Source organism: Macaca mulatta, chromosome 4, assembly GCF_049350105.2.
Source record: "Macaca mulatta isolate MMU2019108-1 chromosome 4, T2T-MMU8v2.0, whole genome shotgun sequence".
NCBI classification, from domain to species: Eukaryota; Metazoa; Chordata; class Mammalia; order Primates; family Cercopithecidae; genus Macaca; species Macaca mulatta.
The window spans coordinates 76,030,744-76,058,313 of record NC_133409.1 but is presented as its reverse complement, the minus strand read 5'-3'; the positions used below and the strand labels follow the sequence as shown (position 1 = coordinate 76,058,313).

General features: G+C 42.6%; 1 protein-coding gene across 17 annotated transcripts in view; it reads right to left on the bottom strand.

The window, feature by feature from the left end:
* The window catches only part of ARID1B (AT-rich interaction domain 1B), a 448,289-nt gene that overhangs the window by 9,158 nt on the left and 411,561 nt on the right, over nt 1–27,570 (bottom strand). For 6 of the 17 annotated variants that reach the window (XM_028847283.2, XM_028847281.2, XM_028847285.2 and 3 more), the window contains 8 exons: nt 25,080–25,189; nt 24,201–24,359; nt 18,004–18,213; nt 15,856–16,060; nt 10,563–10,701; nt 10,132–10,304; nt 4,086–4,236; nt 1,498–1,594 (listed from right to left, as the gene is read on the bottom strand). In XM_028847283.2, the coding sequence (XP_028703116.2) occupies nt 1,498–1,594; nt 4,086–4,236; nt 10,132–10,304; nt 10,563–10,701; nt 15,856–16,060; nt 18,004–18,213; nt 24,201–24,359; nt 25,080–25,189 (1,244 nt within the window). Of the gene's footprint in view, nt 1–1,497; nt 1,595–4,085; nt 4,237–10,131; nt 10,305–10,562; nt 10,702–15,855; nt 16,061–18,003; nt 18,214–24,200; nt 24,360–25,078; nt 25,190–27,570 lie in introns of those variants that run through there. The other 11 variants (XM_077999584.1, XM_077999586.1, XM_077999588.1 and 8 more) reach the window with 6 other exon arrangements.

The window sequence follows — 27,570 nt, the reverse complement described above, 5'->3', positions numbered from 1 at the left end:
GTTGAACTCCCACACAGGCAGATGGCGCCCGGGCTGGGAGCTGCACTAGGACCACAGCAGGAGGCAGAAGGACCCTCTCGCAGGAGAGCCAGCATCCAGGGGCTGGCCTGAAAGGGTCTCGGGGTAAAAGGGTTTCTCAGGCCTCATTTTATGGAAAAGCCTCCAAACAGGACTCGGCTCTCCAGACTGGTCATCCGACATCCATCCCACAGCTCCTGCCCTGACTTCTGGCCTGGCCAGGTGCGGCTCCCCCAAAGCCCCACTGGTCACAGCACTGAGGACAGGGCTGGCACCACACCGGCTACTAAGCTCGCTTCCCGGGATGCTCCAGGACCAGTGCGGTGGGTAGGTGGGACTCTGATGGGAGGCAGTGAGATGCTGATGTTTTTCACTTTACTTGAAAACTGTTTAAGATCAGTTGGTTTAAAAATGCAATTCACTGGCCAGGCGCAGTGACTCATGCCTGTAATCCCAGCACTTTGGGAAGCCGAGGCAGGAGGATCACCTGAGGTCAGGGGTTTGAGACCAGCTTGGCCAACATGGTGAAACCCCGTCTCTACTAAAAATACAAAAATTAGCCAGGCCTGGTGGTGGGCACCTGTAGTCCCAGCTGCTTGGGAGGCGGAGGCATGAGAATCGCTTGAGCCCAGGAGGCAGAGGTTGCAGAGAGCCAAGATTGTGCCAGAGCGAGACTCCATCTCAAAAAAAAAAAAAAAAAAAAAAAAAAAGGCAATTCACTGTGCCTATATGCTCCAGCAAAATTAAATAACTGAAAAATAACATACATATTATTATATATAATTATTATAATTATATAACATATATATAGTTTTCAAAATTTTTATTTTTTGCATGAGGTCTCAGATCTGAAAAGTTGTTTAAAGATAGCAAAGTCCTGTATGTCTGGAAAGCCACACCATGAAGGGCAGTTCTCTGCAACAGCACTGGTCACTGTAAGGGGGAGATCTTGCATAACTTAGCATCTCTGAGCTGCGATGGTCACCTGTGAACCAGCAAAAACCTGTCCCACTTATTCAAAATAAGTATCATTAGCATCTTATCTCATTTTTTAAAAAGCAGATTCACTTTCACTATTAGTATATAATATTTGAAGTTGCTTTTCTACACATTCTCCTTAAAGCACTGACGAATTTCTGCTCTAAAATGGCTTCTGATACAGTAGTATGCACAACAGATACATGTTTAAAATATACTCACTCTAGCTCGGGCTTGTTATTATTTACAAGGACGAATACACTCAACTTCTTGTTACAGGTTATATTTGTTTCAAGAAACCATGTATCAAGAGTTATTTTTAATGTGCTGACTTCAACATCCCAGGAGTACTTTCTAGCATTAACTATATCCTGAATGCTCAACAAACACTAATCATTTTTGTTAGACATCTGAAAATCTTCAGAAGTAAGACAAGTTTGAGTTTTAGCCTCCAGGAGAGAACCAGAAAACACAGCACCCCACGCCCACTCGCCAACTCACCGGCTGCTGTGGGTACAGGCCGGGCTGGTGCCCTCCATACGGCGGCTGTCCCGAGGGAGGGCCTTGGCCTGGATACTGCTGCCCATAAGGTTCATGCCTGGAACGAGGCATTCAAAGAAAACTTAACTGAGAAAAAGCTTCAGGCAAACAGAGAAATAAACAATCCATTTCTGGAACCCTGACTCCCCCAAGCAGCTCTGTGTGGCCTTCCCCGCACACCCCTCCGACAAAGGCCCTCTGAGAGGCAGCTGCACGCCAACTGTTAGCACCAGGGATGGGAACACCCATTTTGGGAACGGTGCCAAACTCCTAGTTCAGGCTGTTGGCTAATAGGTGTCAGAGGAATACCGGTTGAGCAGGCAGGCACCCTGTAAGCACTTGTCAGAGCCTCTGGCCTCTGCCTGGGAGGCCGCAGCCCCGCCTCTCCACTGACGTGTACCTTAGGAAGTGTCATACAATGCTGTGATGTGAAGCATTAATGGAAGCAAGAAACGACGAGAAGAACTGAAGACTCAAAGGCAATGTTCCTAGAAGTACCGGAACATCAAAATGTTTGTACTTTGCACATTCTCATTATGAATGGAAAATGTTTAATTCTTAAAAGCTATACTTCAAATTTAATTCCAATGTTAGCTAATCATTGTATAAATACAAGTTCTCAGAATTTCACAGTCCTATGCCCTAAAAGGCTACAGAAAAGAATGACAGGGATGATTTGAACGTACACCTATTACATCTTAAAATGGAAATGAATAATACATTCATTTTTCAACTACTAGTATATTAAGAAATTATAAATATCATAAAAAATAGCATGTTTTAAAAGGCAATAGATTTGGAACTTTGAAAAATACATTGGTTTAAGTTAATATACTAAATCTTGTAAGAAAGGGAACAATGGACTGAACATATTCCTAAGCTGATCAAGGAATGAGAATAATAAAAACAAATAAAAGAATTTTTAGATTATCACATGTGAAACAGACATGGGAACTTTTGATAACTACTCTGATATCTAAGAAGGAAGCTCAGAGATCGGAGGAAAGAAATGTATTTGACATGGGTAAAATTTAAGTTGCATAACAAGCAACATTTTTCAGAAGAGAAAACTTAACAATGAGGTAAACCCCTCTTTAATGTGGTAGAGCCAAGATAATTGTTCTTCTTCTAATCTTGCCAGCTACCCCCTCAAAAAACATCTGTAGCTTTTCCTGGACCCTCAAAAACAAAACAAACCTAACTGAAATCCTTGATTCAGCACACTAAACATTACCTTATAGTTAACTGATTAACGAATGTATCACAAGTAAATATTGGCCACATTATGGCCAGGTTAAGAATCAGAAGAGTCAATTCCTAGGTCCCTAGGAGAAAGCACCGTGTCTCCTTAAACATGGGATGGACGCCCAAGAACAAGGCTCACAGACAGTACCACAAGGAAACCTCATTTGGTACAGCCGTGATTTTTCAACGTTTTTCTCCTCTGTATTACACTGAGGAAGCTTTCCCACCGATGGACCTGTCCCTGTGACCCCAGCATGTGGCCTGATGAAACATGGGCGGCTCTGGCCCAGCCGGTCCCCAGCAGAACAGCGCATGCAGCTTCCGAAGGCAGCGATCCCAAAGCCAGCTCCACCCTGTGGCACACCACTGTGGCTCCGGGGAGGGAAAAGCCCTTCTATTAGGACTCTATCTTTTTTTCTTTAAAAATCTGAAATATCACATGAAAACCTTGCTTATAATCATGTCTCTTATGAGGAGTTAGAGAACATACCAAAGAGGGGAAGCGGTTTCTGTGACAATGAGTATTGAAGTCAGGGCCCAGGCGAGGGACTTTCTCCACAAAAAGCAGCCTGCCCTATGCCATCATCTTAGGAAGCAGTTTTCAGATTACCTTTCAGAGCCATTTCAATCACTTTTCCTCCTAATTGCAAACCAATCTGAATCATCAGTCCTGCAGCTGAACTTGCCATTTTAACTTGCAAGTTTCACTTGCCATTTTAAGTCATTTCAAGATTAAGAGAGGCTGCAGTGAGGCCTGTGCTGTGGGTTTTCTAGAAATGTTGATTAAGGAGCAAAGTATTGTCCCTCTGTTTAAAATAGTCACAGGGAAAAAGCACTGCCTGGAAGACCTTTCCAGAATGCTGAAAGCCCAGTGTGGCTACCACTGCATAGGCCTTTCCCCCAGACAGAAAGAAGGGAGGGAGGGGAGCTGGTGCTCTGGAGGCCCAGGCATCCAGGAGCTCCAGGTGAGCCACATCTGGAGTGTGCAGCTGGCAGTCCCTCAGAAGGAAGCGGGGTGCTGGCGCTGGGTGCCAGCCTGACTTGTGGCGGCCCTGGCTCTTAACTTGGGGAAGAAGATGCCTACCAAGGCCAAGGTCCTTCTCCCTGGTCCTGAATAGCCATCAACTGAGGGCAGTCACCTGACACGCACCTGGTGACCAGCAGCCATTGCCTCTTTACTTTCACAGGAAAGGGGACACTGTATATTGTCATCAGTGGCTCAGCTGCCAGGGCTCAGAAATGTGTGTGTGAGGAAAGCACAGTTTCTAGTAAATCATCTTACCGCCATCTTAAAAAATACTCACCTTCGGTCGTAACTGGCTCCGTAGGGAAACTGCTGGCGCTGCCCCATGCCCAGGTTGGACATTGCTCCGGAGGGACTTTGGTTGTACATGTCCTGCATGCTGCTGTTGGGCATCTGTCCTTGCGTCATAAAGGGCTCGCTGCTTCCAGGCACTGCAATATTTTAAATAAAATGCATACATTTAGGCATTTCTGAAAGTCAAAGGCCCATCCATCCCTTCTAGTAATCTCTATTGTCTTTGTACTTTTTGTTTTTTTTTTTTGAGATGGAGTCTCACTCTGTCGCCCAGGCTAAGTGCAGTGGTGTGATCTTGGCTCACTGCAACCTCTGCTTCCTGGGTTCAGGTGATTCTCCTGCCTCAGCCTCCCGAGAAGCTGAGATGACAGGCACCCACCATCGCACCTGGCTAATTTTTGTATTTTTAGTAGAGAGGGGGTTTCACCATGTAGGTCAGGCTGGTCTTGAACTGACCTCAGGTGATCCATCCACCTCAGCCTCTCAAAGTGCTGGGATTATAGGCGTGAGCCACTGCGCCTGGCCTGTACTTTTTTTTAATATGGTAGACCATAATACTATTGAAAGAGCCTAAGGTGTGGAGCCAAGATGTGCTCTGTGGGGGCAGAAATCTAAGACGGCCTCGAAGATCCAGCCCCCTCTGCCTGGTGGGCACCTCCCCTTCAGGACCTGTGAATACCATGGTATCACTCCCATGATTATGTTATGTTACATTGCAAAAGGGGCTTAACAGATGTGATTATAGTTACTAATCAGCTGACTGCGAGTTAACCAGAAGGGAGACTGTCCAGGTAGCCCTTTAACTTTGGATCTAGAGCTTAGAGAGGAAGCAAGTCAGAGATATTTTCCTGCTGGCCTTGAAGAAGCAACTGACATGCTGTGGAGGGGGATCACGTGTTAGGAAAGGTGGGCAGAAGACAGTCAACAAGAAAACGGGACTGTAGCCTCACAACCACAAGGAACTGAATTCTGTCAACAACTTAAATAAACTCGGAAGAGGACCCTGAGCCCTCAAGGAGCTCACAGTCCTGGCAGACAGCTTGATTTCAGCCTGTGGGACCCTGAGCAGAGGCCCGGTCACACTGTGCCAGATTCCTGACCCACAGACACTGTAGGATCATACATTTATGTTGTTTTAAGCTGCTAAGTTTGTGGTAACTTGTTATGTCACAACATAGAAAACTAACACAGGCCCAGATCCATTCCTTACTTGGGTAAGTTACCTCTGAGCTTAATTTCGTTTCTTTTTAACATTTTTATTATGTTTTTTAGAGACAGGGTCTCGCTCCATCACCTAGTGATAAGAGGTGCAATGGTGCAGCTGCAGTGGTAAAATCGTAGCTTACTGTAGCCTCGAACTCCTGGGCTCAAGCGATCTGCCTGCCTCAGCCTCCTGAGGTACTGGAATTACAGGCATGAGTCATCACCTGGCCCCTATTTTCTTGTCTATAAAATGAGGCCAGTAATATTATCCCATGAAATGGTTGTAAGGAGGACATAAAATATGTATACAAAGTTAGTTCCCTTCTCCCATAAGAAAAAAAGTGAAAACCTTAACATTCAGCCACTGATTCACTCCAAAATAAGGATTAAAAAAATTATTAGGGAGTTAAGAATGGCTCAAGATGGGATGAAATACAACTATTTCTAACACAGGATGGAGTGCCAGTTAGGTAGTATATGCAAATCAGCATCAGCTCAGAGCCTGAAGGAAATTGGGTTCAGTCCAGAAACTAGCCTGACGGCAAATTAAACATTTTAATATAAATTTTCATCACTATACAGTATTGCTACCTTTCTCCATCCTATGATTATGTGAAGCAAAAGCTGGTTAAGATTTTGTGAGCGGATACATTTTGTTAGGCTGGTAGAGAGGGGCCAATGCCAGCATCAAGTATTTTCCCTTGCAATGTGCTTTCACCTATTTTATCTATTTGATCTCACATCAACCTGTGGTAGAACCAGTTTTGAAGTTACTTTCTATTTTGTAGATGTGAAAACAGAGATAGAAATCACGTGGCATAATTAAATAGCTTTTCTCTAATACACAAGGAAATTTAAAAGCAACACCAAATTAAAAATGGGCAAACACATAAATGAACATTCACAAAAGAAAAATAAATGGTCAATCAACATATGAAAAGATGTGTGAGTTCACTAATAATGGAATGAATCCAAGGTAAACAGTAACCAGGCTTTCTCCCTTCCATCTGATTGGCCAATGTGAAAATGATGGACAATGATCATTTTTAGTAAGGGGGTGAGAACCCACACACCCTCACATGCTCTTGTTGAGAACATTAAACTGGTATAAGGTTTGCCAATACCTGCTTTACCTGCTATGGGAGGCTCTGCTTTGGCAACCCCTAAAGAAGCACATCTCCCAGCATTCGCAGCCTGGGAAACCCCTCCCATGATGCCTTTGGGCTTGGTCATGTGATTAGCATTGCCTAAGAGGGTTCCAGCAAGTGAGATGCGGCAAAAGTTTTTAAGTGTTGCTCCCGGGACCTGTCCTCTTGGAGTGCTCCCTCTTGAAATCCATCTGCCATGTTATGGGCACCTAAGAAACTACATGGAAAGGCCCCATGGAGGAGGCTGCAGCCGACAGCTCCAGTTGAGTTCCCAGTAGAGCCTGGGGATGATGTCAGCCACTCGTGACACATCAGAGCCCAGCAGAGCTCTCAGCCTGGTTCCCAGATGATGGCGGCTACCTCAACGTCCTAGCTGACAACATGACACACAGAGCGAAGAACTACCCAGTCTACCACAGAACTGAGAGATATAATTAAGTGTTACAGTTTTTAAAGTCACTAAGATTTGGGGGTAGTTTGTTATACTGTAAAAGCTCAGATATTCAGTAAAAAAAGTTAATATCCTTTGATTCAACAGTTCTACTTCTAGGAATCTATTTTGCAGAAACATTCTTACAAATGTGAAAAAACTGTACTTCAATAATCGCTGCTTCATTGTTCATAATAGCAAAAGATTATGGAACAACTCACCCATCACTAGAGCATTAGGGTGGATCTATTCAATTAAAACAAGTAGAGCTATGTGTACAGATATTAATAGACATTTGATATATACTATTCTGTCAAACATATAAAATGATGTTCATTTATATGTAATCCATCAATTCCTCAATCAGTGAAGTAAGGAAGTAAGAAGGCAGGGAATAGGTCGGTGAACACGCAGGGCCAGGCCCCTCAGGGCTACTGAGGGCTAATATTAGATCAGACTCTTTGACCATGCTACCATACTACAGGTTAACACCAACAGCAGCAGCAACAGAGACAAAGAGTATGTTTTCCACTGAAGTTAGTCATTAAATAGAAAATCATAGCACCATTAAGTTTACTGACAGAGTAAGGCAAACTGAAGAATGGAAAACTATACAGAACAGGAGTAAGACTCTTAGAAAATCTGTTTCCTGTGGATTTTCTGCTTATCTGCTTTTATTTGGTACTGAATACACCAGTACCATAAGGCAGCAAGTGAACTGAAATATACTAGAGATTGTACTTGCCACTGGGGATCCTTTACATGGTTGATGGAAACATCACAGACAGTCACCAAAGTAGGATGGCTGAACCTTATGATGGCGTGAAAGCGACAGGCATGCAGTATGCTCCTCAATTTAAGATGGGGTTATATCTGGATCAAGTCATTGTAAATCAAAAATATTGTAAGTGAAAGTGTGTTTTCAACTTACCAATATTTTCAATTTAGGATGGGTTTCTTCTGATGTAACCCCACTGTAAGGTAAGAAGTATCCGTATGTATCTACCTAGGGCCTAGCAAGGTGATCCCAGAATCATTCTACCCCAACACACTTTATTTTTATAACAAGAAAACTTCTAGGCATAAGGACACAAGGGAAATACATCTACAGTTGTCTAATGTGGTGTATCGGTGGGATATGGGAATGGTTTGTAAAACATTTTGAGGCCAAATTCCAAATACTACTAATTATTTTTTCCATGTTGTCATATTTTCAGAGTCTAAAGCCACCAAAAAGCACTAACGAAATGTTCTGTGTAGCATCTCATACCACTAAGAAAAATAGCTCCCCCAACATTCACAAAGCTTTTGAAATTCTAAGCTTCTGGATTTACTGCATGTTCTGCAAAATCCTCACTTGGAATCAGCAGCCCTGAAACTTCTGAAAGAAAAACAATCATAGATGATCTTGCTTTATGAGTGTTATCTGACATATTATACACAAAATACTATGAATTTCATTTATAAATGGTATATGTCCTATATTTAAATTTTAAAGATTTTCCATTGTTCTTTTTCATTGGTCTATAATACATATGAAAACCAAGGCTTTGTACTTTATGCTTCTCTCCATTCAGACTATATTATCAAGAAATTCATGTACCCCAACATCTAAGCACAACACAGGTACTATTATTTAAGGGATTCCAGAGTAAGTACTTCCATAAAAATACTATTCACTATTTCTTCTGTATTTTTTTTCCAATAATATTCATATCATTCTTCAATTTCACAGGCCTTGAATGCATTTGGAAGAATGCCCAAGAGCAAAATATCAAGTCTCCACTTGTGGCTTGTAGACTGCGGGCAGAACTGAAGGACAGTGACTCAGACAGTCACAGCTTCAGTGCTGCCTCAACCTTGGGAGTCGGCGGGCATCAAGGGAAGGGCCAGCCTGGTGTCTCCTGATGGCAGTCACAGACTCCTGCACTCTCTCGCAAGGATCTCATCAATCCCATCACTGCAGATGCCATTTCTACATTTACTACTCCAAGATCATACCGACTCCAACATCTGCTCAGCTCCAGCCATGCATTCCATGCTTTACCACAGGGACACACCCCAGACGGTCTCCAGGTTCCCCTCTCTAGCCCAGTCCTTTCCCAATCCTCCGCACTGCAGGGAATGATGTCTTCACCTGCTCAGTTGTGGTTAGCTTCTCCCTCAGGGCCCGCATTCACTCCGTGAGCACCTCTGATGTACGCTCTGCCGGCGGGTTCCCTCTGCGCTGCTGATGTCCAGCTCCAGTTGGCCAGCTCCCCCTAGACTCTCAGTGATCTCCCCAAAGCTACTCTTACCTCTTTCCAGTGCATTCTCCAGAGACGGCCAGTTATTTACTTATTTATGTATTTATTACAAAAAAACCTACTCACATCACTTCCCTGCATAACATCTTTCACCTTGGTGAAAAATCCAGATTCATCAATACGCCCACAGACACCGAAAGGCTCTGGCCCCGCTGGCCTCAACGACCACAGCCTGTCCCCGGGCCCGTGCTCACTGTGCTCTGGACACCCACCACCTGTTCATACACCAAGCTCATTCCTGCCACCACCCCCATGACAGGTTCTCAGGGCCCTTCCCTCCTGACCACCCAGTCTAAATCGCTCTCCCTCTCTCCCACCGCGCCACCCAATGCCACTGCTATCTGTATTCTTTCTTCCTTTCACTTTCCTGTCTTCCACCAACCACAATCTTTAACTGCCTATTTGTGCTTATTTCTTGCTTCCTCCCAGGAATTAAGAAGGCAGGGAGTCTGTGATTCCCTGAAGGTGGGCAGCGACTCTGATTTACCAATCCACGAGCTAGCGCCCAGCACACACTAGCACAACACCATGCCAGGTGCCGTGAAGCGCGTGCTTACTTACCACCGCCGCCAGCCACTCTTGTCTGAGCTCTGTGTGCAGGAACTTAATCCTTACCATGCCTTTGGAAGTGGGTCCTATTATTTTCCCGATTTCTAGATAAGGAATGTAACTTGGTGTGTGTGAGGAGGTGGCAGGTATCCAGAAACAGGGAGCATGTGCCGGGGAAAAGGCCGAGGGCACTGAGGCCAGCTGGGGACAGGATGAGGGCACAAAGAGGCTAACTGCTTTTCCCAAGGCCACAAGTGGAGTGGGATGGGGACCTGGGACCCACACTGAGGCAGCCTGGGCTCAGAGGTGTTCTGAGTGAAAGGTAAACTGTTGTGGAACAGTAGACAGTAGAATGCCCACTGGTCCACGCCCGGGTGGAGGCCCCTCTGCACATACCTTTTCTCATTCCCCCAAAGGGGTCCTTGTTGGGCTCATAGGGCATCCTGCCCATCACATCGGGCATGCTCATGCCCTGCTGGTAGGGGGCGTTTGGAGTCATGGAGTTCCGTTTCGGGAAGGATGAATCACTCACGTCTGAGAATGGGTCGTGCACACTGATTGTACTGCTTCTGAAGAGATGCAAGGAATGAAAGCTTAATGATACAGCGGGAGTTACCTCCAAACAGTACATTCAGAAGATGAACCAATCTTGAAATGTGCAAATGGCAAAAACCATCCAAAATAAATGACATGAAGAAAACTGGTAGTCATCAACATTTAAAAACTCTCTAGGAAATACCATTTCTTCTCTCTGTGAAGTTTGCTCCAGAAAACTAAAATATGAACAAACGTGACTTTGTATGGCTCATAGAGTTATTGGAACATACCTTCCACCTTGCATTGGGGTCATCTGTCCGTGAGGGGTGGAGGCTGGGGTAGGTGGCTTCAGGTCACCTGGAACCTCTGCCATGGAATTGCTGCCAGTTGACTGAGGGGTCTGTGGGCCTTGCAAGGATCCCGAGTTAGCTGATAGCAGCAGCATCAAGAGAAAACAGGAAGAAATCCAGAGATTACCAAGTAAGCCCAGCCGCCTTGCTAGTTGTATAGGTGAAAGAAATAAATGTAAATAAGACACCATAATGATGTTGTAAAATTCATTGCTTTTATATTGTTTACAGTAAAAATTAGTAAAGAAGATTTTGAGTAAACATATTTCATTTGTGAGCCATAAAACACATTTATATCTTTTGACTGGATACTTATTTTCTGGGGTATTTATCCCAAGAAAATAATCTAATAAAAAGGAGGCTTTTGGCAGAAGAGTGTTTATTCGCTGTTGTCTAGACTGGAAATAATCTAAATGTACATTTTTATATATGGGATGAAAATTTTGGTGCATCAACTCGGTGAATTATTGTGCTGTTGTAGAAACAAAATTAGGAAACTTAGTTCTGGGTCTTAGACAATGTGAAATGTTTAAGATGAAAAGCAAGGACACAAATTGACAATGAGCCTTATGTCATTTCAATAGCTTCTCAACATCTGAATGCGTCTGTGCTCTGTCATTAATAGTGTCACTTGTTGACCTACGAAATCAGAGTTGTTATCAAAAAGCACAAGTCATACTGGTTTGGAGTTTTTAAATGTTATCAGGGTGCTGAGATGTGGCTTTAAGTATAATTACATTATAGTAACAGAATTGAACTGGTTTTTTCCAAATCTTATGTGGGACTCTGGGAAAAATTAATTAACCTCACCTTGAGGGAAAAACATAACATTTGCAGGGCTCCTGCTCTGTCATCTCTTGTAGTCCTTAGCATGCTAGATCATCAATAGATACTGGTTTCATGTGTGAATTAAATACTTAATAAATGAGTAATACGCCTACTATAGCCTAGGCTCTCTTCTACACCCACATACACCAGTGGACCAAACTGACAAGAAAGACAACAACCCCTGCCCTCATGGTAAAAAAGTGCAGAACCCCCTGAACAAACGACAGGATTACTGCTGCTTGTGAATCACATTTTCCATGTTATTGTCTAGAATACCTTTCCCTATGACGTTCCCAAGGCTCACTACAATTACTATTATTCACATTTTACTTCAGTGGCAACAGAGGTGAAACAAACCACGAGAAGTTACAGAGGACACTGCGAAGGAGTCAGAAATCGAAAGGAGTACATTGTTTCTACACGGAAAGCCTCAGCTGGACAGAGACATTTGTAGTCCGATGAGGTCTGCTCAGCCCCTGGCCTGGGCTGGAATGAACGCTGGCCGACAGAGCTGAACACCGCGTAACATCCGTCCCTGTGAACCCTGCACTGAATGACTTAGAGAAGTTCTCAGAGATGCCAGAAAGACTGACTTTTTAAAAAAAGCTTTTATTTCCTTTTTTTTTTTTACTTTGATTTTAAGTTGAGGGGTACATGTGCAGGATGTGCAGGTTTGTTACACAGGTTAAACGTGTGTTATACGGAGAAGATTGATGGCTAATGTAGATGCCTAATGTAGGTATAAAAGAAAAATGTATTCACTCATACTTACAAACCGAATTTGCGTAAAACCCTGGAAACGCATGTTAAAAAGGTATATCGGAATAACGGAAGAAAGTCCTCTTTTGCAGATATAAAAGGGTAATCATCCTGCAGACATGGCTGCCTGCCTAATGCCGTGGAAGAGCAGCGACTTGCTTCCAAAATTCAGGCAGGCTCTGCTACAGCCTCGACAGCTTCCTTGGAAACATCACTTGCAAGGCTTGATTTCAGAAAGACCCTTATTTACAAGTATTCACATTTATAGCTAATAAAAAAAAAGGAAAAATCTCTCTTGCCAGTGTTTTTTTTTCCTTTCATGAAAAAAAAAAAAAAAATGAATGCAACCTCTTGTAACTCCATTAATAGAGGAGGCTGGCAGGCTCTCTAGGACATCCCTACCTTTTGCCAGAAGCTACAAATGTATACTCTAAAGTAAACAATGGAAAGGTTACTGAAGGTTAAGCACATTCACACACTTCAGACAGCATGGCCAGGCTCCTAGCTGGGAAGATAATTTACCCGGCACGAACCTGGTGCCCTAGTTCTGGCTGGGTTGCGGGAAGTAGGGTGGGGAGAAGGAAGAGCTGATATGTCCCAGGTCTACAGTGACTAGAGGTCAACCAGAGGGCACCTCTGTTTATAACCCGAGCCCCTTTCTCATTTACCTTCCACTGAGGATTCCCTAGTTGGATCCATGACAGGTTTTGTGACATCACCTGTCAGCTAATAATAGAAATTCAGTCAGCCACCTGCCAGCCAAGATGGATGGGTTTTTGGTTACAGACTTACTAATTGAATGTGGAGCTCCATGCTCCACCCCTGCCCCACTTCTCCCAGCCTGGTCCCTTCCATTCCCCTCCCCATCTCCAGCTTACAGGCTGCAGAGGCCATCTGGGGAGGCGCTTCCTACAGCACTCATTGGAAATCCCCCACACCCTTTTCTAGATGCTTTATAACGAGATCCCCACTGGCACCTTAAAGACAAACCACACCCCAAGGCCTTGCCTCGGTTCACCTGGGAGTCTCAATCACTGACTTGCTCTGGTGGCTGGAAGACAGGAACCCAGAAACCCAATGTGAGAAGCCACATGGCAACTTGGCAGTGATGTGTGGGGTGCAGCCCCAGGAGCCAAGGGGCTTATACCTCCCAGAGGCTAACAGAATTGAAGCCTAGAGCTGTATTAGCACCCCAAATCAAAATCTGACTAGAGACAGATGACTTGGAGTGCTCTTAGAATACAGTAAAAAGACTTAGGATTTTAGTTGGTTCAGAGCAAAGGCTGGGGGAAAAAAATCTAAAATGTTTCTTCAGAATCTTTTAGTTTAGTCTGCCTGAATGTGCTGGTAAAAAATAAACTACAATGATATTCTTCCGGGAAAAAGTGATTCAAAGAACATCAATTTTTACTGTAAATTTGTGTTTAAAAATTTTGTAATAAATGAGACTCTAACATGGCCAATACTTGGGAATAATTTTATTTTCTTTTAACAACAAAAATGTTTCCAAGACCATTTCCCTAATGATGGGACTGGAATTGGAGAGGCCACCTGCCATGTGGGTGGCACTGAATCGAGAGGCTTCTAAAGACCGGGGTGCCTCCGCCTGAGATCCCCGGACGCCTGTGTGTGCCTGGAGCTCCCTGCACGTGCTCTTGGGGCTGGGCGAGACCAGGAGGCTTTCCTTCCACTGCCTCCTGTGTCACAGGACCTCGGCTCCCTCTGGACTACTGAGAAGAATGTATACCAGGAGTCCATCTGCAATCCAAGCTCTTTTGTGTAGTTAAAATGATAATGTTGCCATAAAAATGGCAGTTTAAACAAGGGGAAAAGGGAAGGGCTGGCTGTTAAGAGAACAGGCCCTCCACTTTCTGAAGGATCTATACGCCTCAGCAGGGCCCCCGTCCTGAAGCTGATGCACACTGGGAAAGCTATTCTCCATACACAAGGGCAGCCCATTCAGTGACACGAGTTCTTTCCTGGCAAATAAAATGTACCCTTAGATCTTTGCAGACATCACCACTTTGCTCCCTACGCCCCACTGGGTTTTTATTTTGGAAAAATAGTTTCAGAGCTGTTCATGGGCAGCTTGTTTTACTCTGTGAACTGGATGTAATGTTGTGAGATTTTTAAAATTAGATTTCCCAGTTTTTAAGGGACACCAGAGTTGGCAAAGCCTTTGAATCTTTATGGATGAGGTTAGCGAGGATTTCTCCTTGTTTTTAGAGCCTACGGATGTAATTCTAGGTATATTCACTACAAGTGCACTTTGGGCCTACAAAGTATTTATATGAGATCCCTTGATTAGGAACCTTGGCTATCAGCTTTACCATCCAGACAGCAGCTAGAGGAAATCATTAAAAGCAAAATAACTTCTTGCTCTGGCTTCTATATGTAAACATCTCATGTGTTAGAAAGGTATTTTCAACACAGGCAGAGGTGTCTGGTGGGTATCATGTATACTCTAGCACCAGATGCCCCAGAAAAGACCTTCTACTCCCCAGCTAGTTGGCTTTGGGCAAGGTACTTAGATTCCACGAGACCTTCATTTTCTCATGGATTTTAAAATAGTATCAAAGTCACAGGACTGATGTGAAGATGAAATGATAGCACTTAGAAAAGGGCCCGGCACACTGGAAGTGCCCAGGAAACATGGGCTGCCAGCCACGCTCAGAACAAGCTGTGTACAGGAGCGGCGGGTGCAGCCACCTCTCGTAGCCAGGGACCAGGAACAGTGAGGCTACGTGCTGAAGGTCGCTGACTGGGAGCCAGACACAGATAAGAGAATGGTCGGATCTACTGGAGTGAGGTCACCACCCAGCACTAAGGTGCCAAGGTCTTCCCCCCTCTACTACTGCATTTATCAGAATATATGATTTTGTAATTTCAAATTTGAAACCCGAACGGTAGAACAAAGGCTAGCAGGGGAGCTGGAAGGAATGGGAGGGTCTCTGTCAGTGGGGAGGGGAGGGAAGGGAGCTGGCAGGTGTCACTGACGCGGCTTGGCCTGTGAGCGTGTTGGTGACGAGCACTGCACCCATTCCTAAGACCCCTGACTTCCAGGACAAGGCTGCAAACGACCACCTGTTTCCAAAACAAGACTGTGTGAATCCTTACCACGACAGCTTGCTAAACACCCTAGAAGTGAGAACTCGCTGGGCAGGGGACGTTAGAAACTAAGCCCAGGCTTCATTTTGCTAAAGTTCAAATCTGAGGGTTTCTGACAGAGGGTGGGCGCGCTCGACCTGTCAAACCTGCAGGGCGGCATTTCCTAGAAGTGCACAAGTGTTCAAACAGGCCACTGGGGATCTTTATTTTGTGTAGTGGTAGATAGAATCTTTTTGAACACTTGTATAAGGAATAAACGTATATGGCTCAGAATTCAAAAGCCTGTTTTGATTAAGGTACAGCAAAAGAAGGGGTGCCTTCCAAGGGCCAATCAGAAATGGCCACATGCCAGATTTAATTCTCTCATCCCTTAACACTGCCAATGGGCGTCCAATTAAATAAACAAAACGACGCAGGAACCCCGCCTCTCAAAGGTCCCGAGTTCTCTGTTGGCCTGACTGTGAAACGACCTTCCCGGAACCTCCCAGGCCAGACGCCTCGGCATTCCTGGGCCAGTGACTGCAGCGCCGCCACTTACCAGGAGATGGCGGCTGGAGCTTGGGCTGCTTTTTGGTGTCCCCGGTGCTGAAGACTTCCGGCGGGGGCTCCTCCCCGCGTTCGATCTTGCACTCGAAGGCAAACAGGTACTGAATATACTGCTTTTTCAGGGAGCTCGCTGCACTGCTTGAGGTGCCAACGTTTAGGTTGGTGGCCAGCTCACGCCACTTCTTGTTTTTATTCACCTAGCAAAAAACACGGCAGGATCATTGGTTTGCAGCAAAGTGGCTTGTTTAAAGCCAGGAGACAAAAAAAGCACTTAATGTCTTGGTTTACTTTTTTTCATTCGCCTCTTTTAACTAATGCTCATTACTCCCACTCAGGAGTGCATAGGCAGCATTTACAGTTATAAAACCATTAGGGAACCTGCTGATGGCAACAGAAAAAGCACTGCTCCGAGGTCCTTCTGCCCGCTGTGTCTCCCAACGCCTCACACTTATCCCACTCCACCTCCAATTAAGGAAAAAGGGCACGTCAAAACGTTTACAAAGCAACAACGGCACTATTTTGCAATTTAGGTTTTTGGGCAGTGATGTGAGAGTGCTCATTTCAGCAGCTGCAAGCTCTCAGAAGTGGGCCTGGGATTCTGGGCCGTACCCGTCCCCTCACCCCAAGACTGCTTGGGGTGTCAGGCAAAAGCAAAAGCAGCACCTCGTGCGAAGGCGAATGAGCCCCTGGACCGACGGCCCCCAACTTAAAAAGCCTGATGCGATGCCACTGGCCACCAGCCCCGCCGACGGGGCAGGTGCACTCTTTCCTGTGCGGTGCTCTTACTCAAGGAGGCTTAGGCTGGAGACAACACAGTCACAAAAGGAGAAGAAAGAAAGAGAACTCCTGAAATGCGACATCAAGATCTGAGGCATTAATTTTAACCTTTTGATTCCCACTTGGGAACAGGTTATGAAAGGTTAAACATACGAATGAAACATGAGGATTTGCAAATAACTTGGAGAAGGTTTTGCCTTTTGATGTCTCCTGTGTTGTGTGGCAAGGGAGGGCGTAAGGGGACAGTGGTTTTCAATGAAATATTAAATTTCTGGATTCAGACTTTCTCACACAGCCCTTATGTCCATTTACTTAGTACTTGGTGGTGCATAAGTTGTGGATGCTCCCAGAGATGCCCACCGCCCTCTTTTGGCACTTAATGCAGGGCTGCAAACCGTGGGTCTTTGGGTTACTGCAGAAATGGCAAGCCGGGTGCTGCTCAGTGTGACCTAAGAAGGAAGGCTGGGAGCTAGGCTTTGTGTGGTGGCAGCACCTGTTCCCAACCATATCTGATGCCCATGAGGTAAAGAGCATGATGGGGTGGGGACAAAGATGCAACCCAGGTACATTCCAGCAACCCTCATTACAAGCCCGCGGAGAGTCTCGTGATAGACCCAGCCTGGTTATATACACTGTGGACACAGTCACAGTAAGGAAGTAACCACACAGTATCTACTCTGAGCTGGTTGATAAAATCTAATGGTTTGAGCAGTCTTGGTGATTCTAAAAAAATCCATGTCAGAAGAGGGTAGGTGCAGGGGAGAAAGGTCAGGGGAGTTGAGGGGTAGAAGGCAAAGGAGCCCAGGTGCAGAGAGGAAAGGTCCTTACGTCTGCACCCCAGGCAGCTCCCCTGTCACACTGAGGCCTAGCCCGCTGGAGGTCACAGCACTGGCCCTCCTAACTGTCCAGCTATGGTGGGCATGGTTTGACAAGTATGACTTAATTTTCTGATAACCTGCTCTGGAGAGAGGGAAGCAGTATATGTGACTTATATCTGACACAGATAATTAATTCAGTCATTTGTAAAACATTTCTGAGTATTTCCTATGAACTACTGGCAGATTCCAGAGAATTCTGGAGCTGTAAGGAAACCTACAGGAAAATCTAGTCTGACCCACTGTATACATGAGGAAATTGAGGTCCAAGTACATGACCTGCTGAGGTCACACTGCGAGTTGGTGGCAGAGCCAGGGTCCCCCAGTGCTCCCTGACAGCACACAAACATGGGTTGCAGGAAGGCGACTTTCACACAGGCTTAGCTTTTCCTTTGTGAGAAAAAAAAAATGAGTCCACACATTCAAAGAAAGACAGTATAAGAACTTATCCATAATGCTTCCTTTTTTCCTCCCTCACTCATTCTTACCTGGGCCAAACCCCCAATCTCTTTGACGCAGACATAGAGCCGGAACAGGTCCAGAGGCTTCTTGCCCACGGCAGGCAGACTCGAGACAGGAGAGCCTCTCTCTTCCATGAAGGTGAGGTATCGGTCGACCCAGAGCTTTCTCTCTGGCTCATTCCCCAGTTCGTACACCTTCGTGATCTTCTCCCCAGTGGTGGTGGAGGAGCTGGACTTCTAGTACCCAGAAGCAGCATGTGGAGGTGGGGCATGGGTGGGCAGATGGAGAGGGAAGAAGGTGAGAAAAAAGTAATGAGCTAACAAATACAAGAAGAGAAGAGATTAAAAACTACTGCTATCACACAACAATTAGGAATGAAGGCTACTAGTTCAGGCACAAACTATACATTTTCTTAGTTAGGAATTTACTTTTACTTTAAATAAAAGGCCCAAACTCCCCCTTTTATACACTTAAAAACAAAAACAAAAAAGAACAAAGCCCGTTTTGGATATAAGCGTTGAATCCCAGAAGGCAAAATTCCAGTGACACCTCATGTTATTTTTAAAAACAAAAGGTTCTAGCTCATGGAGTGATCACAGTGAATTAAAAATTTTACATGTGATATTATAGAGCCCAAAACATTAAATGGACTCCTACTTTTCCCTGTCAAAACAAGAATGGCTAAAGGGTGTCTTCGTTAAAATGCCACAGCATCTGGAGGATGAGCAACCACATGGTGCTTGCTGAAAAGTGTAAGGTAGATTTCTAGTCACGGGAACCAGTGATGTGAGCTATAAGCTCAGTTTTCTTTTCTTTTTCTTTTTTCCTTTTTTTTTTTTTTAAGATAAACTAAGGGTCAACCAAAGCTTTGGGATTTATGGATAAACATATACATTTATTTTTATGCCTATGTATTTATATGCTCGTGTGTTTTACACTGATACTCTAGTTCTTGCATTTCTATCTATCTGCTTTTACCTGACACTAAAATATCAAGAGTTGCCATTTCTTAACACCTGAAGCCTACGCCGTGGATTACATAATCTGGAGGACAGATAACACTTTTAGCCCTAGGCGGGGCAACTGTAGCTCTTCCCTTTCTTTTATATCGCTATATTTGTAAAAATATTTACAATATTTGCAATACTAGGGTTATTGTGCAAAATCATTTCTCAGTTCTCAATACAGATTTCTTGGAACGATAATTTACTTCATTTATTTATGCATACCTAGGTTATTATTTGCAATATAGAGCAATCATTATAGACAGAATTCTTAAGTTTTTATCCTTTTTCTTTATTTAGCTTAACATAATTTTAAACATATTTCTGAAAATGTGGGGGGTTAAATAACATGGCTGCCATTGAGGCTAGATGTTACCTTATTTAGCAGAATGATCTCCAGTAAAAGTAGGTCCCTGAGAAAGGATGCCTGAGAATGAAACTTACGCAGCACGTGAGGCCCCGCTTTCCCTTTAACTAACACGTGATTCGCTAGAGTCATTGGGCTGAGATTTTAAGCCTTCGGCTTCAGAATTACTGAGGCATAACATCTTTATCAAGTATGTAATGGGTGATACAGTTGATGTAAATATAAAATGTAGAATGATAAAAAATAGTTGTTTTATATTTTAGAATATACTTTGATGCTGAGGTTAAACTTCAAGTCACTTAAAAACTACTTTAGAAAGAGCTTAAAATATATATGTATACATATTCATATATGTGTGAATATATATGTCTATAAACCCATATGTACACTTAGAATATAGAAACTATATATCCAAATAAGTTTTTAAAGCTTATTTTTCATATTCTTGTACCCAAGTCCTACTTGACTAGGAAAAGAGGCTGCTCTAACCCACTTCACACAAGATTCTCATCTGGACGGCACCTCAGAAGCTCTGCCGTCATTAATGGGACAGTTATTAATAACAGGTTCCTAAATTGTAGTATTGAGTTTTCTTTTTATTAACAGGACACTTATTATTAAAAGGTTTCTAAATTTTAGTCTAGAGTTGTTTTTTTTTTTTCCTTTGGGGAGTTACAGTTAAAAAAATGGGTCTAACGTTTTTCGAAAGTGAAAATTTGAAATAAGAACATGAAGAAAAAGGCACTATAATCTATAATCAGTTAACAGTAAAACAACTTCCCTCTTGCATTTTATTTGTAAAAAACAGAGGTAAAAGTTTGAGATTCAATTGAAAGATAAGACAAATAAAAGTAATCATTTCAATTTAAAATTTCTCCAATTAGCTCAATTAATATCCTGTTTGTAAGATCCATCTGCCATTCCTGGTTTGGTCCTCTCTAAACTGAAACTGGGGAATGGTTCTGGATGAACAGTTAATCAAGAACTGAGCAATGGGGCACAGAAATGCTTGTTCTTGCTTCTGAAGGGGCTGGATTGTTACAAGCTGGAACAGGCCTTAGATAATGATGGACGCAGTTTTACTATATATTAACTTTTCTCTCCTTGGTTAAATAAACTTAAGTTTAATTAACTTGTGCCTATCTCAATTTGTTGTCATAACATTGGAAAAATTAAATGAAGATACTTTCTAATAGAATAGTTCTATTTTTCATAATTTTCAGATCTTCTAAAAAGCATTTTTATGGCACCATAATGTAGGAAAATGAATCTGCACGGAACTGACACGGTCAGGCCTCAGTTTACATGATAAATCCTGAAAAGGCCTCCCGAGGTTGGCTTGCTTAGCTAAACCAGGGCCTCAGTTTCACCACACGCTTTACTTTTCCTTTGCAGCACTATGTCACATGCTGCGTAAAATTGTACGTTTTGCACGTGATTATTTGTCTGACACCCATTTTTCTGACTAGATTCTAAGTTCCACAAGGTAGAGTTTGTGTGGATGTTAATCGCCAACACTTAGCGTGGTGCCCTGCACGCTGGAGGGCTGTGATCGCGTTTTTTTTCCTCATGAATGATTACTCCAGTGGACAAAAAGGGTGTGAAAAGCTTGGCAGCATGCTAACAGGAATTAACAGCTGATTCAAATATCCTATAAACAGGATTTCACCGAGCAAGGTGCGGAGTGAACGTGGGCACAGTCTAGTAAGGCTGAAGGCTGAGCACGAGGTTGTGCCCGCTGCCAGCACTCAACGCCTCCACCCCAGCTTAAGGTTCGCATACTGGGCAGACAATGACCACAGCCAATATTTGGTGTCTGAATAGAGGGCAATTAAAGACTTAGTGAATAAAGAGCATGTACGTTATCACTCTCATCACCGACCAGGCTCAGGATATACTGTCTTTGTTCATAGACACTAGTTTTGGATGAAGGTCTTCATCTACACTCCTCCCACTGACAGTGGCCAAACCACCTTGCCCTTTGGAAAGATGGATTCACTTTTCCCAGTCACTAAGGCCTACCTAGTACTGCTTCAGTGTTGTAAAAATTGTATCCTACTGCTGTGAAACTTTTGTGGAGGCAAGAAAAAGGAATGGAAATTGCTGTAAAATTACAGCAAGACATTATTATGGTGCCACAAATGTTTTCCTTGCATATACTTTAATTAAGCCTATAAGTACATTTTCCTCAAGTCTTTTAGGCAGATTTACATTTCAGCAGTCTTTACCATATGCCTGGTAATATGTGTATGTGTATGTGTACGGACAAATGTTTATTTTTATTTTAGAATGTTTTGTAACAAAACAATGTTGGTCCACAGTACACTGTCAAAGCGTAGAGCATCTTCCTCATTTTGCCTTTTCCAGACCTGCTGTTAGACAGGCTTTATTAAGGACACTATTGAGAGCAATTTTAAGTCCAAACTGAAGTGGCATCTCAGAAAGAGCAGTTAACTATTCCGGGGTTGCATGTATTTGCGGTGATTTGATAGCAGAGATAATGTTAGGTCCTTCATTATACTCTCTTTTGTTCCCCTTTTTGAATTAGCACCTCATTCAAAAAAGTGGCTGTTTTCTCAACACAGAGCAATAGTCTGACATTTTCTACTACTGTGAACTTCAGTTTTTCTTGTTCCTATCTACTACAGGAGCCAGAAGTTTGCTTGCAAATTCTTCAAACTATTTATGGTACAGGAAGAGACCATGTATATGGAAATATTGAGAAAAAATATACAATTTCAAGTTTAATTATAATCAGAAAATAAAGTTTATAATTCAGTTTGCTATTGTCTTACATTAAAGGAGAAAGTCAGATTTTGATAAAGTCTCCTACAGTAGATGGAGATAATCTTAACTAGTGAATTAAAATATTGTGACTAATTCAAGCCTTCTTTATAAGTCAATGAAATTAGAAAGATGAAAAGTTTTAAACAATATAATACGGTCTATTGTTAGTCTTTGTTTTTAATAAGTTCTTATTCTTATTTTTTTTATTTTTATTTTTTTTGAGATGGAGTCTCACTCTGTTGCCCAGGCTGAAGTGCAGTGGCATGATCTTGGCTCACTGCAACCTCTGCCTCCCGGGTTCAAGCGATTCTCCTGCCTCAGACTCCCGAGTAGCTGGGATTACAGGTGCCTGTCACTATGCCTGGCTCATTTTTGTATTTTTAGTAGAGACAAGGTTTCACCATGTTGGCCAGGCTGGTCTCAAACGCCTGACCTCAGGTGATCCACCCACCTTGGCCTCCCAAAGTGCTGGGATTACAGGCGTAAGCCACTGCACCCAGCCCTTAATTATTATCTTAAGTTTTAAAGATTATTATTTTTAACCTCTGAAATTCTCCCTCTGAGCTAACGCACAAATACTTTCAAAAAGTTATCTGAATTCTACCTGTTTAACTTGAGAGCATTACTGATTCAGGAATGCTTTTCCTATTAAAAAAAGAAAACAAAACAAAAAACCAGGGTAGACCAAGAGGGAAAAACACACAATGTTGTCTGCCTTCTGAGACTCAAAGCGAATAACACAAAGACATCAAAATGCAGGAGTCGCGCCCCTTTCTGCGAGTTCCGACGCACCCCTCCTAGAAGCGCTCTGTCTGCTATACCCATCCTAGAAGCGCTTTCTGTTTCATCTCGGGTGCTGCAAAATCGAAATGTAGCTACAGAGAAGGTAAGAGCGAATATCGCCCTTTCTTCCTCTGAAAGGGAAAATGCTGGTTATCCTAGAGCTGTATGTGAATTTTACAAACATTTACTAGAACAACCAACTCTTCAAGCCTTCTGGCTCTATCTGTTTAAACCAGTGAATGGATAATTAATAGCAGCCTCCTTTTGGGGTTTTGACTAGATTGCCAGATTCTGCACAGCTAGGGTCTTCTTGCCTCCAACTTGCCTTCCTGAGCCGTGCTCGTCAATACATCGTCTTACAGAAATGAGCATGTTAATTAAGCCTTCTTGGCAAGTAATTGCATGTTAAGGCTTTTTTTTTTTTTTTAAGATCTTTTGATGCTTTATATGAATGTAAAATAAAGGTTGCTACAGCACCATTACTTTTTTCTTTCTCTAATGGTACAGAATTTCTTTAGTAGGAAACTAACAGCCCACTTGTAGGGTCAGAAGAACATTGAGGCTTACAAAATTCCCTGATACATCCATGACATTTTTGTTATAATTTATATATCATACAGAAATCAACACTTAATTTCAAGATTATCAGCAGTCTTGTGCAGAATACAACTGTTCTATTTCAATTGATTCTAACATCGGTACACATTATTAAGCTAAAAATTCATTCACATACTAACATTTCTACGCTTTTATTAATTTCAGACAAATGGGTTGAAAATAAAGCAGGGCTAATGTTACGCTAAACCATACCCAGATTGAATATTTACTTCTTTCAGGCAGGCAGTTTTGAAATAGATAGAACATGCAAAATACAGGTCAGGGGCCAAACTTATCATTCAGTCAATGGCTGCTATTAGTTCCCATATAAATGGAGAAGTAACGCATTTGAAAAATCTTCTATAAGTGCATAATGGATTAGACATTTAAAAAAAGTCACTGTGTGAAGGAGTTTGGACCCAGTTAACACACTCGCATGCTTTGTATAGAGGTGCTTCTTTATAACAGTTTTCATTACCAGAAATCAACTTCTCTGATGCACGCAAACTATTCATTTTGTCACTAATATTATTATTTATAAAGAAAACCCTTTCATGGATAAATAATGAAGAAAAAGTCTTATAAAACAAATAAACAAGCAAGCATTCAAGTAGAATTAATTAATTATCAAAAAACCCCAAAAAAACAAAAAACAAAAAAAACAAAAAAAACCAGAGCCACTTACAGGGCTTGATGGAGTCTTTGGCCAGCCTGGGCTGCTAATGCTATCACTTTCATCTCCATGAAATGAGGAGATGCTAGCAGAGCTGGGGGACATTGGGGAAGGGACTGGCAGGTTGCCTGGGGTTGGGGGCTGAGAAATACCCTGAGAGCTGTAGCTATCCTGTGGTAGAGGAATAAAAAAAAAAAAATGACAAAGGTAGGGCAAACTTTATTTAAAATAACAAAAAGTACATCCACTTTAACAAACTAATTTATATATATATACTATATATATATAAAGACACGTACAAACAAACACACAAAACCACACATAGATAAAGGTATTAAAACAACATTCTTAATTAGTATAATTGGGTAAGTCTGCTGGATGCTGGAGAAGGCCAGTACGCCACCATGCTTACTTCAAGCTTACATGGAATGCTAAGCATGGGTTACCCCTTATGAAAGAAAGAAAAAAAAAAAAGCTGTTCACCTTATTTATCAAATAAGGCAGGAAAGCAAAATATTAAGTATGTTGTTGTTGCTGAGGCGGCCAAAACAGGAAGCTATAAACTGAAGGCAGAGAAAATGGCTGCAAGTACCGAAACCAGGCAGGACCCCTACCTCTCCCCACCCCGAAGCATTTTTCTTAGGTGGGTCTTGTCCCTCCACCCCTCTCCCCCAACCATGAGTTAATGCCATAAGAACTAGTAACTTTCAGATCCACACCATGAAGGGGCTGGGGAAAGAAAAGAAGACTACGAACATGTTGCACAAAATGAGGGCATGCAGAGGAGACGAAACGAAAAAAAAGTGGCGGCCAACACCAGTGAAGAGAGAACGACATGGCAGCTTTTTGCTAGGCAGACCCCACACTGCGTGCAGAGGCGGAAGGAAGTACCTTTGACTTGCTCTCGGGCTGTGGAGTGCCTTCTTCTTTGCCGTCTGCTTTGAGAGGCAGGGGCAGTTTGGATTCACCAGGAGACATCATATCTGCAAGACCCATAGATGCTAATCGAAAACAGGAGAAAGAGTTTAGGATTATACGTGTGATTCGTCAGACTGTACTCCTGCCAACACAAGTTACAGAGTGAAGCAGGAGGCCCTTGCATTTCCCTTGAAGGAAAAAAAGAAAAAAGAAATTGTAATGGGGAGCATATTAATTTCTGAAATGCAAACAGCACCGCATTCTGGCAAAATCCTTTTTTATCTAAAAAAAAAAAAAAAAAAAAAAGGGCAGTCATTCTGTATGCTTAAGACCCAAACCACTGAAGGTCAACTTATGTCAATATTATTTTTTCAAAATTATTATACCTTTGAAAGAGTAGGCAACAAGTGGAAATAAGGCAAATGTTTAAATTACTAATCAGGAGTTGGAAGCAAATGTTGGGTGTGCATATTTTTTACCTAGGTACTAGAGGATTTAGCGCCTTCTTAATTTCATAGGTGCAAATAATCTATAGTTTGCAAAATTATTTGACATTTCACAGTGTTTCTTCTGAAAACCTTATCTATTGCATGTGGTCTAGTCCACAATAAGGGAAGACAATCACAGCAGACGGCTTCAAAAACAATATAATTAGAAATACATTTTTGAAGGAAAGGATTTCTGATTACTTTGCAATTGTGCTGGGATCCTTTCAGTCTGAGAGCCTGTGGTCATTAACCCTGACAGCAGCTCGATGCCCAGGTCAGAGGCCCGCAGCAGCTCCAGAGTCAACACCACATTTTCTAGCCCTAGGCTCAGAAATCCAATCAATTCTATCTAGGCTTTAGCATGAAAGGTTCACCAAAGAACAACTGATTTCTACACACATTCATTGCAGATACCAGTAGACATTTTCGGGTTAAAAATATGGGGTTAGATTTCTTTTTAATGGAAGAACAAGGCTAGAGTAAAGAATCAGTGTAGCTATCCAGGGAATAACAGCTGAATTTCTACAGAACCCCACTGTGAAAACCATCTGCGGAACACTGGGCTGCAGGGGCTGCGAGTGAGGCACCAACCAGATGTGAGGAGTCAGAGTGAGGAAGAGAGGGAAGGAGAGAGAGGGGAGAGAATGATGAGCCCTATACATGAGAGGGAACCAGAAACTAGGCCTATTTCAGATGAAAATAAACCTGAGGTTTGATGAACAGGGCCCATTCTACATTCTGCAAATCAAAGTGCTGGCTCAACCAAGACGGGACACATGTAGCGTCATGTGCCAAGAAAAAAAAAAAAAAAGCTTTAAAAAAGGCTCTGCAGATTGCCCACTACAAAATGATTATTGCACATATTCATGTATTACTATGTTTTAGAAAATAATTAGTTTTAATTACAGCAGTGAGAGAGTGAGCAGGCTCTGGTGAATTAGCTGGCAAGCTTTGTGGTGCTAATTTGCTAATATCGTTAGCATCACTGCAGGTTGAGACCATAGGTCCTGCCAAAAAAGCCTACCCTGCCACGTGCCCATGAGTTTACATCAGCACACTCAACAATACACTTTGAAATCCCGTATTTTCCACGGGCACATTGGCTTGCTTTTCAAAGCCCATTTGCAGCCCAGTCAGTCCTTAAAGTCATCACAACACACACAAATCATAATTGGGATGTTTTTCTTTTTTTCAAATTACTTTCAATACTTAGACTTTAAGAACTGGAACAAAAAGCTTTTTCAAGTGATGCAGCTGCAGAGAAAAATCTATTGGGATCAGCTAAAAATGCTGTTATTTTTGTGAATGTGTGAAACCTCAAGCAGCTGAGAGATATTACACCACGAAGACCGCCTTGTTCAAAGCAGCGGATTGGACTGCTTCCACGCAGTTTTGTCTCTGGGGTCTAACGAGATATGAATTAGTAAACCTGTACATTAAAAAACACCCTGTTCAGAAGAATAGCAGGATAAAAGAGCAGGATGAGTGCGAAAAGAGGGGCTTATGTATGCGAGTCCACATGTCCTGGCTAGTTGATTCAGAGTGGGTTCAAAGGAATGACAGCCAAAACAATTCCAGAGAAAGCGGTAAAGTCATGGGCACATGGCTTCTGTGGCATCGCGCTTCTCCAATGGTTTTAAGTGGTAGTTTTGTCAGTATTTACAATAAATTATGTATGAATATTATTTTGAAGGCGGGAATAGTAAGATTCTATTTTACGCATTAAATGTGTTAGCGTACACAAAAGCAACTTGTAAGCACACAGAACTAGGCCAATGTGTATTATGGAAATTACTGACAATTTACACTGATTTGAAAATCAGACTTACATGAATATAAACATATTGTTGGTCTGAAATTCCCCAAATTTCCTCATTCTCTATTATATATTTTAAAACAGGCATTTTGGGTGTGCAAATAGAAAAATTATCACAAGTGGCACTGTTCTATTATTTTGAGAGATAAGTAAGGATAGA